Raw genomic sequence first — 19,619 nt, forward strand, 5'->3', positions numbered from 1 at the left:
TAATTAAATTAAATTGAATTAATTTTTTAAAAAATAATTAAACAAATAATTAAATATGATTTATTTAGCTCTAGCTAGCCTTTTTTCAAATCTAATTATATTTCTCTATCCACCTTGATTATATAATTATATATTAATTTATACATGTTTATTATGTAATATCAAAATATAAAATAACGTGAACACACACAGAGCCAAGAGTTGTTGTTTTTTTTTTTTTTTAAATAGGTCTACATACCGACTGCCGCAGGCTCAGTGAATGTACTCGGATGAATCCCAAACCGAGACCGAGTGCACTAGGAAGGCTGCAGAGCTCCGTTAGTCTGTTCCCTGTGCAATGCGCGTGTGGAGGGAGCCTGTGATGATCAGGGATGATTAGGGAGATTATAACGGGGCCGTCTGTGATGCCCAGCACCAGGGAGGGACCCGCTATAAAAAACTAGCGGATGTCTGAAAGTGCACTTAGTCTGGAGTTTGTTTTCATCTTCAACTACAGAGAAATAAAAACACACCACTGCAGATATGAGCAAAATCCTGGTAGGCTTCTTCACCGTAGCCCTGTGTTTCTCACTAGGTAAGTGGAGCAGATAAATATGTACTTTATTTCTACTTATATAATATAATAAGTATATACATAGAAATATATATATATATATATATATATATATATATATATATATATATATATATATATATATATATATATATATATATATATATATATATATAAAATGTAGATACATATTATTATTATTATTATTATTATTATTATTATTAACGTTTTTAATGAAAGATCATTAGGCAATACCGTTTTTCCTTTTATACCTTTTTTCTTTCTTTTTATTTTAGTGTGATATTTATCGATTTGATTATTTTTAGGAAATTATTTTATTCCATAGGGTGATTATTATTCTTTTATCTGGTTACTTATTCACTTCTGTTATACTTCAGTGATGTAATTTTGTTTACATCTCTTGCTGTCACAGAAGATAAAGTGACATGAAAAGTTTTCCTTAGAAATGATTTTAAAGGTGGATTACTTTTGCGTGTTTTGCTGTGTTGTGCTGAAGCGTGGTGTATAAAGGCGTAGGTGAGACTACACCCAGCACAACATTGTATTAAGTAGGCTACATAAGTGCCCTTATTCCGTTAGTCATCTGTGGGTGTGTTGGGTTTGGGGCTTGGATAATAGCACAGGAGTAAAAAAACAGCCTCTCCCTTTACTGTGTGTGTGTGTGTGTGTGTGTGTGTGTGTGTGTGTGTGTGTGTGAACATCATGATGTCTAAGTTCCTGTTAGTCCTGTTTTCAGTTAATGAATCTGATCCAAGGAGAAAAAAATAACAGTTTATCCAAGACATGTTTACACAAAGACTGAGTTAATGAGGGTGGGTACTGAGTAAACAAAATCAGTTTACACCAAATATGTTGTCCATGAGACCAAATACCGTTAAATATGAGATGCTTTAGACCAGATCTAAGCCTCGATAGACCACATACAAGACCAAATAGACTAAATCAAGTGCATATGAGAATGACTAGACCAATCAGACCAAATGTCAAAGCCATTCGACCAAATATTAAACCCATATGACCACATCAACAAACCATTCTATCAAATATGGTAAAAATTGTTAGCTCAGTGGATAAGATGTAGGACTACTGCTCGGACAGTCGTGAGTTCAACTCTCAGAACTGAAGATTACTAATGCTGGGCCCTTGAGCAAGGCCCTTAACCCTCAACTGCTCAAATGTAAGGTGCTCTGGATAAGGGCGTCTGCCAAATGCCATAAATATATAAGTAATTATGGCACCAAATTAAAGCTTAGCCAAAACGGACAAATATAAGGTCAACTACACTTAATATAAGATGGTGTACCAAATACGAGACCAAATACTCAAATGATAAGAGTGTAAGTGACTGACTGAACCAAATATGAGATGCTTTCAGCTAACCGATTTTGCCTTCCTTTGTAAAGAGTGTATGCTTGTGAGAAATGCACTCTATAAATAAATTTACATTATTATTATTATTATTATTATTATTATTATTATTATTATTATTATTATACATATTATCCAAAAACTGACCTCGATTGCCCCAGATCTTGAGGTTGCTCTGTCAATTACTTAAGAATGGCAGGCATGAGGCTGAGGCACACCCAAAATCCTTGCAAGTTACAGCTTTAATGTGACTCAACTTGCTCTGGTAGCACCACTCATACTCAGCAGCACTCCCTGTTATGTCATGTGTTTATCTCGCTGTTCCTTCCCAGCTAGCTCAGTATTAAGTGATTATTAAACAGCCTACTAGGTTTTACAAAAATGCCTCATTGTTAGAAATCTAATGCACTACATAGGGCACAGAGACTATATTTAACCTCAGTATGTATGTAGGGAGTGTGTAGGGAGCTTTGTGGAATTAGTGACCACTGGTGGTGAGATGGTGTAAGAACAACTGCAGAAAATTGACACAGAAAAGAAAAAGATATGTATCTGGTGAGCTGCTCGTGTAGACCTATAGACACAAAATGTATTATTATTATTATTATTATTATTATTATTATTAGCTCCGCAGCCGTCTTTTCTGCACCCTTGTGAGAGTAATGAAGTTACACGGCACGTCCGGCATAGGGCAGCATCGTTTTACAGTCAGCTCAAGGGTGTATGCGTGCGTGTGTGTGTCTGTGGGTGTGTACGCGTGTGTGTGCGTGAGTGTGTGTGCTCATCTTTATCAGAGGATTTCTATAATACTCAGATGTTAAATTTATCACCGATGTGTAACACCAGCTTAAGTGTCATTCCTGTAAAGCTCCATTCATTGCCACACTTGGGTCCTAATGCAATAATTTAATCACTACAGCTCCAGTAGTTTGGGATTAGCAACAATGACTGGACTGTTAGCATGACCTGCTACTGCTCTTCTCATTAAATATAGCCATGCAATAGCAGAAGTTTAACACCAAGGCCATGCCCCCTCCACTGTCTATCTTCCTGTGTTGCTCAACCCCTACGCTCTCCTCCTTAAATATCAGGCCCTCATCTAATCCTAAAATTACCTCAAGTGCTGCATTTGGCAGAAGCCCAGCATTGCTCAGCACCTATGCCCCAGTGGCACGATGGCACAGGGACCTTCCCAAAAACAAATACATGATCTCGTGGCTTATTTCATTCTGATAGGGTAGTTCCTCCCTACCTCCAGGGTGGTTTCATCTCCAACCTCCTGGTGATCATATCATCATGTGACAATCCGGTTTATTGTGTGTATTTCAGATGTTTGATTCATGACGTGAACAAAGTAAAGTTCACTGGTCATAATAAGATTAAAAGATTGTGTGACTAATGACATGTCAAATGTGTGAGATGATGATATGCTCACTTTCTTACTAACTTACTGCATTACCGTTTAAATGTCTTACTGTCTCTCTGGCCATCTTATTGTCTATCTTACTGTCTAATTGCCTGTCGTACTGTCTTATTGCTTAATTCTCTTACTGTTGTGTGTCTTATTCTCTGTCTTACTCTAACTGTCTAACTGTCTTATTGTCTGTCTTACTGTGTAATCGTCTTACTGTCTAACCATCTAACTGTCTGACTGCCTTATTGTCTCTTTTGCTGTCTTACTCTCAGCTAGTTTTGAGGGAGCAGAGCCAATAGGCAGTGAGAGAATTTGGAAACACTTATGAGGAACTTTACCATGTGCCATGGACACGTAATCCAGTCAGTTGCCTCGGGAGAGTGAGACATGATGCAATGTTCCCTTAGGGACTTTAAACAGGTCCTATAAGCCAGTGCTTCTTCCTAAGGCCTAGTACATTCTTCCTGTCTGTCTGTCTGACTGACCACCTTTCTATCTGTCTTACAATCTCCCTTACAGTCTTACCATCTAACTGTCTAACTTAATGTCTGTCTTACTGTCTACCTCTCGGTCTAACTATGTTGTGGGGATTTCCTCACTGAGACAGTGGGTGTAAATGGAGAATAGAAGAGGACAGAGTACTGAGCCTTATGGGGCACCGGTAGTTGCTGATGTATGAGGTGTTTAGAGCAGGGTCAGGAGGTTTAATTAGATGGTATGTAGGAACGGGATTCAGTGGGCAGGTGGTTGAATTGCTGGACAAGAGAATCTGTAGGATCACTTCTGTAGAAAAAGGGAAAGAGAGCAACCAGGGACGTAATAAGTGAATATAAAATAAAATGGCCGCCCAATGCCCTGCTAAGTGAGTGTATAATAAAATGGCCGCCTGCTGCCGTGATAAGTAAGTGTATAATAAAATGGCCGAACAGGTTTTGACATGATACTTGTTGTCAAAGGGCTAAAACCAACATGTGCTGATGCTAATTGGAATAAATAATGACGTGTCTTAGTTTGGCGTGGCTTGTGGTTTCATGACATTATCTTGTTGCTACTCTATTCTCTTCTCTAATTGCTCTATTCAAAACAGCAGTCAGTGAAAATACACGCACATTGATGCTCCTTGAATGACTCTTTTAATTGAATCAGCTAAAATGATTCATAAGATTCATAACTCAATTTTAATTGAGTTGATTCCATCTAAACAACTTTCTGGAGTGATCAAAAGCTTATAAAGCAAAAGAATGAGGCTTCAGCATGTTGTCTATGAGGTGTTCATTTATACGAATAAAAACTCTTCATGTTTGATTCACCATCCTGAACGGACTTTGCATTTTGTGCTTCCAAATTTATTCACTGACTTGCTTACACACACACACACACACACACACACACACACAACCTGTTCCACTTTGCTGTGGCAACACACCTGTAACATAACATAATTGTATTGTGGGAAACTCCCCTGACATGACTCAGCAGGGCGTGAGGTCACGACTCTGAACTGCCCAAGCAGTGAGGAGTGTGTTTATGTTCAACACTGTAGGGATTATTTGAACTTCGCACAATGACCTCAGCCCATCACTCAGTCTCCTGAAGTGACGCACAGAAGCACGTGGACAAACATGATCCAAAAAAATCCCAGAATACAGTACAGTACAGTACAGTGCATTCATTTTTCAGCATCACCCGTGACTCGATCATGTGACGAAGCTTTAATAACGTGTTATGAAGTGTATCATTTATCTTTAAGGAAATCAATAAGGAAATCTCATCATTAAGCTGAAACTGTGATTCTCTGGAGTTGAATCACTTTACGAATCAGAGTCTTGACTCAATTCTTTCAAACAACAAATTTAAATGAAAGTCTGAGATTTTATTTATTTGATTCACCATTCATACAATATCCATCCATCCATCCATCCATCCATCCATCCATCTGTTTTCTATAGGACTTATCCTACAGGGTCACAGGGAACCTATCCCAGGGAGCATGGGGGATAGAATTTAAAAGAAACAAATCACAAAAACAAAATGCCCATTGTTAACTTGAGATAGTGATGATAAATTTATAGATAGTTCTGTCTGATTAAGTGAGTCAGACAAATCAAATCCCAACAACAAATGCAAATTAATCTCAAATTTTAGCAAAGGAGGTGAAGCAAATGTGTTGTGTTAATTTGTCTTCAAATGGGTAGTTTGAAAGAGATGAGAGGGAGTCAGGTGAATCAGTTAGCAGATACAGACGCAAGTGAATCCCATGAACGTTTTTCGTAAAGTTACGCAAGTCTAGTGAATCTAATGTTCAGAGTTCATTCACTTGAATGATAGTTCAAAAGAAACGAGTCACTGGTAAAAAAAAAACGAGGCAAAAAAAACCCTTGCAACTGTAATGAATGTAATGTGTTATCTGACCTGCAGAGCGTTACAGGAGCTCTTTATTTAAAAACAAAATGCATAGTATGTTTCCTGCAGCACATACTTTTAATATAAAGTGCAAGGAGCTAAAATTCTAAAATGGTGTAACAAAAATTATGTTAAAAAAAATTGTGAATCATGATCATTCTTTTTAAATGAATCCTTTAAGTGAGTCGGGTGAATCAATTCAGAAGTGCGAATTCAAATGAATTACTGCAGCAGACACTAGAGTTTTTAATCTGAAGTGCCAAGAGCGCTTCGGATTAAGAGAAGAAAATATGTTGAAGAGTTATTGAAGAAAACTCTTGGGAAATCCTTAAATGATCCGATTCTTTTCAAACGACTCTTTTAAGCGAGTCGAGTGAATCAGCTTGGAAGCAATTAGACACACTGAAGACTGAGCACAGAAAATCACACAGTTACACCGTTATCTTCTACTCTTCTGATCCACGCTTCTGATCCACACTTCTGATCCACGCTTCTGATCCACACTTCTGATCCACGCTTCTGATCCACACTTCTGATCCACACTTCTGATCCACACTTCTGGTCTACTCTTCTGATCCACTCTTCTGATCCACACTTCTGATCCACACTTCTGATCCACACTTCTGATCCACACTTCTGGTCTACTCTTCTGATCCACTCTTCTGATCCACACTTCTGATCCACACTTCTGATCCACACTTCTGATCCACGCTTCTGATCCACACTTCTGGTCTACTCTTCTGATCCACTCTTCTGATCCACTCTTCTGATCCACACTTCTGATCCACACTTCTGATCCACACTTCTGATTCACACGCTGAAGCAGTGAATGAACCTTGTTGCACTTGTCATCATCACAAGATGCCATCTGTAGTCTGACATTCTCTCTCTCTCTCTCTCTCTCTCTCTCTCTCTCTCTCTCTCTCTCTCTCTCTCTCTCTCTCTCTCTCTCTCTCAGGCTACACCCTGGAATGCTATAACTGTGACTTAGGATTGTGGAGTCTGTGTATCACCAGCAAAGTGACATGTGCAGACAACCAGCACTGTTACAGTGGAAAGGGGAAAGCAGGTAACAATGCCTCCAGTCTTCTGTATCACATCTCTCAAAGCAGTACAATGTTTGTCAATATTCATTTTTAAACAGTTTTTAAATCATTTTAATTTCTCTCTCTCTCTCTCTCTCTCTCTCTCTCTCTCTCTCTCTCTCTCTCTCTCTCTCTCTCTCTCTCTCTCTCTCTCTCTCTCTCTCTCTCTCTCTCTCTCTCTCTCTCTCTCTCTCTCTCTCTCTCTCTCTCTCTCTCTCTCTCTCTCTCTCTCTCTCTCTCTCTCTCTCTCTCTCTGTCTCTGTGTGTGTGTCAGCCGGGGTGTTTAAGGTGACCATGAAAGGATGTCTGGACGTAGCCAGCTGCAATAAGACATCAAACATTAATTTTCCCACCAATTCCTCCAACGTCTACGAAATGACCAAAACCTGCTGCAACACTGACCTGTGCAACACCGCCGCGCCACTCGCTCTCACACACACACTCACCCTCGCCATCGCCTCTCTCGCCACAATGCTCCTCACCAAGGTGCTGGTGTGAGGGGGTCTCTCGGTCTCTCTTTCTCTCTCTCTCTCTCTCTCTCTCTCTCTCTCTCTCTCTCTCTCTCTCTCTCACACACACACACACACACACACACACACACACACAGTCCTATCTGTGATATTTAATCCTGTTTCTGGGTTTTTCCTCTGTTTTATTTTAATTGCAGCTACAAAATGTAAAACCTCCATATGATCACGTCGTTGTGTTGCTCATTTTCTTTATGTCTTGGGGAGATGAACCATAGCCTTCTGTGATTTTTCTCTCATTTTACCTCTTTTTGTAAAGAAATATTACAATCTGACGTCCCTATTGACAATTTGAATCTTTATTATCATTTCTTATCTCATTAAGGGTTAAAGTACATGATGTAGGGTAAGCTGAGTATATCTGTTATTGATCTGACAATCATTTAAAGTTTTTATTCCTTCATTATTTCAAATGTAAGCTAACATTTTTGATTTTGTCCTTTTTTTATTGTTATTTTGATCCCCATAAGAATTTGACATTTGCAAAAATGTACTAAATTTTTCACCGTGCTAGATGTTTAAACTCCAAAATGCGAAAAACACGCATGTTTTAAATTCATGTAAATTGCCTTCACGTGTATTTGACATTTATTACACTTGATTTGAAATGAAACGCCAAACCTGTGTGAGTCTTTACACAAAGTTCTTTGTATCGAAAAGAAGAAAAGAGAGATGTGCTTGAGATGATGTTGGCTGCGTGCTTTCTGATCAGGTGCTGGATAAAAAATAAATCCAAATTGGTCAAAAATACTTTGTGATATGAAATTCATTCAAACCAGAACGAGAATCCAGTGATGGTTACAGTGTAACGAAATGGTTTGCAGTCTGAAATGCAGCCAAACAAGACGAACTCAACTCCAACTGCATGAGCAGGAATTCGACTAGTTACGATTTATTAAATTATACTTCGGACAGGAAGGAAGCGATTAAAGAAAAATCTATTTCTTGCTGACGTCTGACCTTGCTCTGACCTTCATTCTGTTTGGATCAATTCCAAAATCCAATCCTACAAACGTTCAGCCACTGGTTCTTTAGACATCATGCTGATGACAATCTGAAATGGACCAACAGCCTGAAATAAATAATACCTTAATGATAATCGAGCCTTAATCACAGACAAACGCATGATTTTTATACAACTTAACTTAAAAATGCAACTCGTAGTGGATGTCTCTGTTATACACTAGAGGGTTTCCTCTTTACTGGCTGTTCCCATATACACTGGGGAAGTAATACTTTTTAGCAAAATGTCTCCCACAATTTTTCATACTTAGTATGTATATAGAAATATATTTGTTAGACATATTGAGAGCAGAGAATTTTTTTAACAAAGGACAAAATGTTAAAAAACAGACAATTTTTCACAGTCTTCTTTGCTCATAGTGCCAATATTAGTGGACCGCACTGTATATATATATATATATATATATATATATATATATATATATATATATATATATATACACACACACACACACACACACACACACATGTACGATCTCTTCCACATATTTTGCTACTGATTGATTGTTGAGGATGTGACTTGCTATGTTATCAAGATACAAAACGCTGGTAACTCAAATCCTGTAGAGTTACGTCAAAAAACAACGTAATCAGATCACAGGTACATTTTGTAAAAAAAAAAAAAAAAAAAAAAAAAAAAAAAAAAAAGGAAATAAATTAAGGGAATACTGTGTTACAGTATTTTTTCATTAATTACTCTGTTTACAGAACACAATATAGACAGCGGTTTGATTATAGTTCTGTTTCTCTCTCGCCAGTCGTGACTCACATGAGCAACCTCCTGGTGCATGCACAAAGATTTGGTGCAAAGTTAATTTGGTAGAAATGAACTCAAATTGTTCTCTGAAATGCTTTTGTTAGGGTGACCTTACGTCCTCTTTTTCCTACAAATCTCCTCTTTATCGGACCTTAAAAAAGCGTCTAAATGTGAGAGAATGTCCGGGATTGGGCTTTATTTTCACTATGATGTGTTTATGGTCGAATACTGCATGATGTGTGCACATGTTTGCATTGCTTTAACCCCTCTCTGTAATTGGTCGATTCAAAAATGCTTGAAGCAACTATTGAGCCAGCCCCCCCACCCCCCCAAAGAAAAAAAAAAGGAGTCCTCTCTTTGGAAAACCAGAATATGGACAGTGATCTTTTATTTATTTATTTATTTATTTTATTACAACAAATCCAAACATTGAACATGTTTAAGCCCTAAAATAAGCTCTAATTAAAAGTATTTTAGATCATGTTACTTTTCTCGTGACTTTATTTACATATGTGACCTTGAAGTAATCGAAAAATAATCAGATTACATTATTTTCATGTTGTGATGCTTGGATTATGTTACTGATGACATTGTTTATGAAGTCATTTGTAACTGTAATGGAATACATTTCTAAAGTAACCCTCCCGACCCTGCTTATTATAGTTCACAGCTTTATCAGGCTACCCGAGGACAGATTTCTACATTTCTAGTGCGGAACACTACAGCTACACTACTGTTCACTCAATAACACAGCTATGACTCATGTCAGAACTTTTTCTACTTTTATTGTGAAATATTAATCTATACATTAAATTCCAACCTATCAATTCTATTTTAACCAATAAATTAACATGAAAAACCAATAAGAATCTTTTCGGGTGGAATAACCTGGTTGCATAATTGTGCACACTGTTAGATTTTATCAGGCCATTCAGGTTTTTTTGGGGTAAGAGTCAATCAGTTTGGCACGTCTTGTCTTGACTTATATTTTGCCATTCTTCCTTGCAAAAGCATTGTCAGATGGGCGGGGCGTCTCCTGTACACAACCCTCTTCAGGTCACCACACAGATCTTGGTTGGATTTCGGTCTGGACTCTGGCTGGACCATTCCAAAACCCTGATCTTGTTTTAGTGAAGCAGTTCCTTTGTTGATCTGGAAGTCTGCTTCGGGTCATTGTCATTCTGAAAGGTGAAATTCCTCTTCATCTGAAGTGTTTTAGCAGAAGCCTAAGGTCCTGCACCAAAACTGACTGGTATTTGGAGCTGTTCATTTTCCCTCCACCCTGATTAAACCCCCAGTTCCAGCTGAGGAAAAAAAGCCCCAACGTACGATGCTGCCACCACTGTGCTTCACCGTGAGGATGGGGTTCTTTTGGTGATGTGCTGTGTTTTTTGTATCTATTGGTATTATGGCCAAAACGTCCAACTTTGGTCTCATCAGACCAGAACACATTGTTCTACATGGTTTTGGGAGATCGGATGATTTTTATTTATTTTGGGTTAAAAAAGGCTTCTGTCTTGCCACCCCACCCCATAGCCTAGAGACATGAAGAATTCCGGAGATTGTTGTAGGGATCAACCAGTACTTACCTGAAATTGCTGCAGATCTTTTAATGTAGCTGTAGGCCTCTCAGCAGCTTCCCTGACCAGTTTCTCCTGATCTTCTCATCAAGTTTAGAGGGACATCCTGTTCTTAACATTTTCTCCACTTGACTATTATCTTTACAGTGTTCCATGGTATATCCACTGCCTTGGGGGAAAAAATTGTAACCTTCTCCTGATTGATATTTTTCAACAGTGAGATCCCGTTCCTGCTTTGTAATCTCTTTGTGGCCCATGATTTTCCCAGTTGGATATTATCATGAAGATGTCAGGAAAGTCCTCTAGGAACAGCTGGGTTTTATTTGAATGAATGAATGAATGAATGCCTTTTATTGTCACTATACACATGTACAATGAAATTAAGAGCCACTCCTTTTTGTTCCGTGCAAACATATACATTCAATACACAAGAAGAATAAACAGATAATACACAGATAAATAAATAAGATAAATAAACAAAATAAATAAACAAGATATACAATATATGCAAGATATATGCACGATAGATAGATATTAGGGTGGATGGCGGAGGTACTATGAAATGCACAGTTTGAGACAATATATACATATGCTGTGGACTCAGTACATGTGTTTGTTTATCATGGTAATAGCTTTTGGGAAGAAACTATTCTTAAATCTACTAGTCCTTGTTTTGATGCACCTGTAACGTCTCCCTGAGGGCAACAGATTGAACAGATCAAAGCCAGGGTGAGAACTGTCCTTAATGATAGTTTTTCCTCTGCTGAGGCAACGGGAAGTATAAATATCCATCAGGGAGGGGAGAGGGCAGCCAATGATCTTCTGTGCTGCTCTTACTACCCTCTGAAGCCTCTTCCTGTCTGCTGCGGTGCAGCTACCATACCACACCGTGATACAGTATGTCAGCAAGCTCTCGACGGACGAGCGGTAGAAGATCAGCAGCAGATTGGAGTCCAGATTGTACTTCCTGAGAACCCTCAGGAAGTGTAGCCGCGTTTGAGCCTTCTTGATGACCGCTGTGATGTTGTCCGTCCAGGAGATGTTAGCAGAGATAAGGACGCCAAGAAACCGGACGGTGTGGACCTTCTCTACACACTCCCCATTGATGAAGAGGGGGGCCAGCTCCGTGTTGTGTTTTCTGAAGTCTACAATAAGTTCCTTGGTTTTCTTGGTGTTTAGAGTCAGGTTGTTCTTTGAACACCAGGCTGCCAAGTTTAGGACTTCCTCTCTGTAGGCTGCCTCCTCTCCTTTTGAGATAAGTCTGACCACTGTGGTGTCGTCAGCAAACTTGATAATAATATTATTGTTGTAGACTGGTCTACAGTCATATGTGTAGAGACAGTACAGGAGGGGGCTCAACACACAGCCCTGTGGAGAACCTGTGCTCAACGTGCGAGTGGAGGAGAGGTGGGGCCCGAGTCTCACTGTCTGGAACCGGTTGGTCAGAAAGTCCTTTATCCAGGCACACGTGAGGCGGGGGAGACCAAGGGTGACCAATTTGGTGACGAGAATGTCCGGAATTATTGTATTAAAAGCCGAACTGTAATCCACAAAAAGCATCCGTACGTAGCTCTGTTGCTGCTCAAGATGTCTCAACACGTAGTGGACAGCTACGGCGATAGCATCCTCTGTGGATCTGTTTGCACGATAAGCAAATTGAAAAGGATCGAAATCTGGGGGGAGGTAGTCCTTGATGTGCTGAAGAACCAATCTCTCAAAGCACTTCATGATAACTGGAGTGAGGGCTACAGGACGATAATCATTCAGGCTAGTGGTGGGCGATTTCTTTGGCACTGGAATGATTGTGGCTGATTTTAGGCAGGACGGGATGACTGCTTGGGCCAGGGAGAGATTGAAAATTCTGGTAAAGATGTGGGCAAGCTGGTGGGCACATGATCTGAGCACGTTACCAGGTACACCGTCTGGCCAGCAGCCTTCCTGGGGTTCACTGCCAGAAACATCCGTCTAACATCGTGTTCCCTCACAGTAAGTAGAGTGGTGCAGGAACCAGAAGGGGATGGAGGCAGGGCTGGACTGGTACGGGGCCAGATGAGGGTGGAGGTGGGGCTGGAGCAGATGAGTGCTGTTGTTGTGATGTTTCAAAGCGAGCGAAGAAGCAATTTAGGTCTTCTGCCAGAATCGCACTCAGGACTCCTGTTGTCGCCTCACGGCCTCTGTAGTTTGTGATGTTCTGTATACCCTGCCACACCTCCCGTTTATTTTTGCTGGACAGGTGGGACTCTATGCTCCTCTTATAGGCCGCCTTAGCTTCCTTAATACCGCCTTTCAGGTTGGCACGGGCAGCTCTGTACAGAGCTCTATTACCAGACCGGAAGGCAGCGTCGCGGGCTTTGAGTAGTGTGCGGACCTGTTTGGTCATCCATGGTTTCTGGTTTTGGAAAACCCGGATGTTTTTTTCCACAGTCACATTTCCGATACAGAACTTGATGTAGTCCAGTACCGTTCCTGTTAATGTTTCTAGCTCTTGATGTTCAAACAAATCCCAGTCTGTCTGTTCGAAGCAGTCCTGTAGTTTGCAGAATGCATCATCAGGCCAGGTGGTAACAGTCTTTATAGTGGTCGTGACACTGCGTCTGAGGGGTGTGTAGGCAGGGGAGAGCAGGAGGGAGAGATGGTCTGATTGGCCGAGGTGGGGGAGAGGTATGGCTCTATACGCGTGCTTGATGTTGGAGTAAACATGATCCAAAGTGTTCGCCCCTCTAGTAAAACACTTAACATGTTGATAGAATTTCGGGAGTACAGTCTTCAAGTTCGCCTTATTAAAGTCTCCTGCAATTATGTGAACACCGTCTGGGTAAGCCCTCTGCTGCTCGTTTATGGTGTTCAACAGGAGAGAGAGCGCCGTGTTCACATTGGCATCAGGTGGAATATACACAGCTGTGATAATCACCACTGTTAGCTCTCTCGGTACAAAAAAGGGCCGACATCTTACAGACATGTACTCGAGGTCAGGGGAACAATGTTTGTCTATCATTGTTCCGTTGTTACACCAATTCTCATGCACATACATACAGAGCCCCCCCCCTCTGCTCTTACCGGAGTCCTCAGTCCTGTCCCAGCGAAGCATAGTACGACCTGCTAGCTGCATGCTAGCATCGGGTATCCTCGGATGAAGCCAGGTTTCAGTAATAATCAAAACACAGCAGTCGGGAACGTAGCGATTTCCAGCTAGTTGTAATTCCAAGTTGTCGATTTTATTCACTAGGGATCTGGCATTGGAGAGAAACAGGCTCGGTAAAGGTGGCTTGTGTGGTTGTTTTCTTAGCCTTAGCATAATACCGGACCTGCATCCCCGCTTTTGCTTCCTCTCCCTCCGCCGTCTGCGCCGCCTTCTGGACCCGACAACAATCCACGGAGAGCCCGGCAATCTCGCTATGTCGTCTGGGATGTTGTGCGTGTGATGAAACATTCTCGTAATAGGTATGCGGTGTTGATCCCCAATATCCATAAGGTTCTGACTTGTATAGCGGATGTTCGTGGAATCGATAATGCTCAAACAAATAATAAAGAAATAATACAAAAACAATGAAAAAGAGCACTGGAAAGGAGAGCCGTGAGCCGCAGCAACGGTGTGCGCCGCCATCTTGGTTGCCCTGCTGGAGTCGTACCTTTGCAGGTTAATCATTTTTTTCCCAATTGTTAAAGGGTGTGCACACTTATACAAGTGTGCACTTATACAAATACCAACCCCCACTCCCCCACCCCCCACCCCAGAAAAAAAAATCACAAACATTTTTGGGTGTTTGTCACTTGATATTTATATCTTGCAATTTCACAATAAAGGTGAAAAAGGTTCTAACATGATTCACCTTCTTTCTTTTTTTTTAGATCATAAAAACCTGCCATTTGCACAGGGGTGTGTATCCTTTTTATATCCACTGTAACAAGAAGGTTAGCATAGTATCTTGCAAGAGAGTTGTATAAGTTAGTTACTTCTGGATTACAAACACAACCTGTAAATCGCTCTTTGGTCAGAGCAACAGTTTGATCCATCGTGTTCAGAAAAACAACAACATAAAATTTGTCCCAGTTATGAGATTGTCCACATTATGAACATTTTACACAGCTGCTTATATCGAGTTTCTGCAACTAGTTCAAGAAAAGTGTCCTGGAGATCACCTTTACACACAAGCACTCGCATTTAAACTTTAAAACAAATAAAAAATATAACAAAAATCCGGTATAGAAAATAAGGACTGAAGAAGAGAATAGCATTTTCCCCCTTTGCAGTCACATAAAATATAAAGCAAGAGACTTTAAAATGCCTTTAAAAATGAAAAATAAAACAGTCTAACATGATGATATCTGAATGAGAAGCTGGCGTGTGTTGAAATAAATCTCATAGGCATCTCCTACTGCTGTATATTGTTAATATATCACTGCATGAATAGTCCTAGTTGTAATGATCACATTAATCACTGGTTTAATTTAAGAAATTGGCTCACACACTCACTATTCAGCAGATTATAAAGTAGCACTTCCAGTTCCTGCTCTTCCTGTTATTTCACATTTTAGTCTGGGCTGCAGCTTAATCTGATCCTAAATGTGAGGTCATGAAATCATAACATGAGCTTTTCTTTATCACGAGCCGTTGAATTTGCTATTTTGAATTGTCGAGTGAATAAAATAATGCCAATGTTTTGGTTAATTTGATGTGAAGGACGATCTGACTGAGCGCTCGTCTGTAACTTAGTGCTCGCTTTAAATTGATTCATAATTTTATACATTAAAACTTCACTCCTTCAGATGACAACATCTCTGATTGAGTGGCATCTCCTCTGATATCCTCCACACAGGAAGAAGAAAGAGTGGCATCACAGGATTAAGTGTGCATCTCCAGTTAGCAATACACCGGTTTATCACAATGCATACATACATAGCAGACAAAGATGAGAACGTCCTGAATGAACCCAGGGTCCTGAAACCGGTGTCCAGGTGTGTGGGTGTGTGTGTGTGGGGGGGGGGGGGGGGTCTCTGTCCTGTATCCTTTGTTGTACGTGCCCTGCCCAGTTTCACTGAAGTTTCACTGCAAACTGACACCTGTCCCAACCTGTTGAACTGCATTTCTGACCTGCACATCGTCCCTCAGTATAAATGAGACGCCTCTGAGGACAGGTCTAACACGACTCATCTTTAAGGACGCATCTTCTACAGTGTTTGTGTGTGCGTTTGTGTGTGTTACCCTCCAAGTGTCAGGATGAAGTTTGTGCTGTTGGGAATCGCCGTGGTGATCGGATTCTTCGCCCTCGGTGAGTCCAGTCTCAAATCTCACGCATTGCGTTTTTAGATTTGTACATATTACAAACTAAATTTCACCTCAAAAAGAATTAAACAAAGAGAAATGTATTGCATTGTGCCCTGTGATGGACTGGCACCCTGTCCAGGGTGTACCCCTCCTTGTGCCCGATGCTCCCTGGGATAGACTCCAGGTTCCCCGTGACCCTGAAAAGGATAAAGCGGTATAGAAGATAGAAGGGAGGATGGATGGAAATGCATTGATAATGATGAATAAGTTACATAATTAAAAAAAAATAATAGTCAAATCTAGAAATAGAATGTAGAAATAAAAAATAATAATAATTAAAGTATATGAATGTATTTATTTAGCTTTTATCTGTAATATCTCATTCGCTGCCAGGATTCAGTTCATGAAAAAAAAAAAAAAAAACGTGTTTTAAACCACATAAAAGGAACAATATTGATTTTTTTTCTTAACCACAAACCACAACATTAAAGAGACAAAAGTCTGTGTGTGTGTGTGTGTGTGTGTGTGTGTGTGTGTGTGTCTCACAGAGTGTAAATCTCAATAGGAAGAACATACTGTAGATCATATTTAGGTAGAATATTTTAAATTCTCTCTCTCTCTCTCTCTCTCTCTCTCTAGCGGAGTCTCTGACCTGTAATCAGTGCTCAGTGAGTCTGTTTAACATCTGTGCGAACCCCTCGTCTGTGAACTGCACCACCAACACGTCTGTGTGCACCACATCCAGTGAGTCTCAGTCACCGATTCATCCTCTCATGGATGTGATGGTCAAAGAACAATCACAACAGGCGAATATCCGAACACAAAGCCTAGAAACGCTGGAAATTCCAGCTTTCCTACTTGGAGATTGCACTGGAGGTCGAATTTACAAGCGGGAAAGTTATGGATGATACATGAGTTTACGTTTATATTTCTTTTTAAGAGATCAAAGAAAGATGTTATAATCCGAGCTGAATTACAGTTCCGTGCTAAATGTATGGGCATTTAGCAAACCAGTGATTTTTAGAAGTTTAAATGCAAAAGAAATTTGGAAAGCCTTATTGTTGTCTTGCTTGTTTGTTTGTTTTTTTATTTTGGTCACATTTCATTTCTTTCACTAGCATTGTAGCACTAATGCTAACCTTTAGGAAATAGTGTAAAGTGTAAAATTGCTGTATTTTTGAGATCCCTACGCTTTCATCTTCTTGTTTCTCCTCCTCAGGTTTCACGAGCGGCTCTGGTTTGCTGAACTTTAACTCTCAGAACTGTTTAGAGTCGTCTCTGTGTAACACCACCATCTACACCTTCATCTTGGGTGTACCGTACAACGTCAGTCAGAGCTGCTGTAACACAGACAGTTGCAACCGTCTGGTGAACAGTGGTCCCTCCAATGTCCAGCTTCAACTCACTGCGGTCCTGAGCGCCACCCTGCTCGCCTGTGTCTGGGGCCAGTCCGTCTACTGACCACTGAAATCCGACTCGGTAATAATGTAATTACTCTAACTGTAATAGCACAGCTGTTGCAAACAAATGGTGGTTTAATGAATATTTTGAGAATGTAACATTTAGGGCAACTGTACCACTGTGTTAAAATGTTGTTACCATAACAACTCAACTTACACAGTTAACAGAATAACGGGTTTTAAATATACGGGCTGAAATAAATGGGAAACTAATTCTGAAAGGGAAAAATAGAGAGGTTTTCTACTAACTTAGAGTTTACATTCTTTCTTTTAAAAAAAGAGAATATACTGTTACAATGTGAACGGACAAATTTCCAAATTCAATTGAGGTTTATTCTTCTCTATAATGTTGTACATTTGGGAAACTACATTATGAGCGACACTGCCTCATTTCTACTGTGCTCCAGTCGGGCATTTCATTAAAATGTGTACGAAAGACTAAGCGCAAGTCTTGGGTACTTTTGGAAAATGGGTCAAAGCCAACACTCATTATTTCTGCCACAGACACGATCTCAACCATTCTATAACGGATCAGCTTTACTTTAATAGATCACCTATTTACTGTAGAAAACATTCACATTACGTTCATACACACATTTTCTCCTGCAGAATTGCTGCGTGTCGTTTCATTGCCATGTAAACATTTCTAATTCTCTTGTTTGTGTTTTATGTGACGTTTATACATTATTGATTACTGCTTGTTAACTTTTGAATGGGATTAAGAATTGTTATTGAAATTACCTGGTTAATAAATCATGTTGGAATTTATTCTGATCTACCCTGAAGTTATTGTCTCTAGTAGATTACGCTGACTCCTTGTTAACGCAAATCTGCGACCAGGTTAGTACAGGCTGAACCCCAGGTTTAGGTGGAGCATTGGGGCACACCATCTGAGATTTTAGGGTCCAGGCTAACAACTTGGCTTTAGTTAAGTGTACTTAGATTGTAAAGGCTAAAAGGAATTTCTGTTTAGAGCAACACAGTGTTGATTGACCAATCTGAATAGGGTGAGCCTTAACCTCTGATTATTGTAATATTATTCTAATTAAGTGTAACCATGGTGTGATTTACATTTACATTTACATTTATTCACTTAGCAGACGCTTTTATCCAAAGCGACTTACAATTGAGAAAAATACAAACAAAAGCTTGATTATACAAAGCTACTATATAGAGAAGTAAAATTGTCGACTTGTACAGATAGTAGTGGTAGTGGTCATGACATCTGATTAGAGATAATGTTATTCTAATTAAGTGTGTACAGATCTACGTGGACTAAAGAAAGCACGTTTTAGAAAAAGGCAAGCATGGGCGGCTATCTAAATAGTATTAGATAATTACCTCAGTCTAATGACCAGGACTGGCGAGTTTGTGACCGTGAGATCCGCGTACACGGCCGGCACGCGACTCTGAGCGACATGGACTCCGGATGAACGAGCACGATCTAAGTAAAGGGTTAAAGAGGATAATCAAATGTCGAGATAAATTTAATGATAGAGATTGGAGTTTTAATATCTCTTACAATTATAAAGTAAAAAGAGTAAAAAATTGTTCATTCAGATGTTGATATATCACATAAAGGAAAACGTGAGAAGCCTTCTGCCTGCAGTTGGGGGTCAATCAGGTGGTCCTTACACAGTGAACACCAAGCCATGATTTGTACACTTTTATTTACGTACAACATCCTCAGCTAAAAGTTTCTCTCTAATGTGACACCTCAATTTTACTCTCCTCTCTCACGTAGCCTCTCTCTGATTGGCTACGGGTTCGTACTAGATGATGATTGGCTGCTAGATAGACATTCTGAAAATTGGTCAATTTCATTTTTTTTTAAATATTACACCAAAAACAAAAAAATAAAACCACTGGAGAATAAAGGGAGGGATCTGAGAGCGTTCCTCCATACAGAATCTCTCCAGATCCTTCACATTTCAGGTCCACGCTGGTGGACTCTCCTCTTCAGTTCACCACACAGGTTTTCTATGGGGTTCAGGTCAGGGGACTGGGATGGTCAGGGCAGGAGCTTGATATTGTGGTCAGTAAACCATTTCTGTGTTGATTTTGATGATGTTTTGGATCATTGTCCTGCTGGAAGATTCAACCACGGCCCATTTGAAGCTTTCTGCCAGAGACAGTCAGGTTTTCATTTAATATCTGTTGAT

General features: G+C 40.0%; 2 protein-coding genes across 2 annotated transcripts; both read left to right on the forward strand.

Annotated features, from left to right (window-relative positions):
• Positions 1 to 422: 422 nt before the first annotated feature.
• On the forward strand, positions 423 to 8,121 carry spaca4l (sperm acrosome associated 4 like). The gene is made up of 3 exons (XM_017485328.3): positions 423 to 574; positions 6,718 to 6,828; positions 7,119 to 8,121. Exons 1-3 carry the CDS (start codon positions 523 to 525, stop codon positions 7,340 to 7,342), a joined length of 387 nt encoding a protein of 128 aa, XP_017340817.1. The 5' UTR covers positions 423 to 522; the 3' UTR covers positions 7,343 to 8,121.
• Positions 8,122 to 15,845: 7,724 nt separating this feature from the next.
• Positions 15,846 to 18,225, forward strand: lye (lymphocyte antigen-6, epidermis). Its single transcript, XM_017485327.2, has 3 exons — positions 15,846 to 16,001; positions 16,637 to 16,741; positions 17,217 to 18,225. The coding sequence occupies exons 1-3, from the start codon at positions 15,950 to 15,952 to the stop codon at positions 17,456 to 17,458; spliced, it is 399 nt and encodes a 132-aa protein (XP_017340816.2). The 5' UTR covers positions 15,846 to 15,949; the 3' UTR covers positions 17,459 to 18,225.
• The last annotated feature ends 1,394 nt before the right edge of the window (positions 18,226 to 19,619 follow it).

Source organism: Ictalurus punctatus, chromosome 14 (genome assembly GCF_001660625.3).
Source record: "Ictalurus punctatus breed USDA103 chromosome 14, Coco_2.0, whole genome shotgun sequence".
Lineage (NCBI taxonomy): Eukaryota > Metazoa > Chordata > Actinopteri > Siluriformes > Ictaluridae > Ictalurus > Ictalurus punctatus.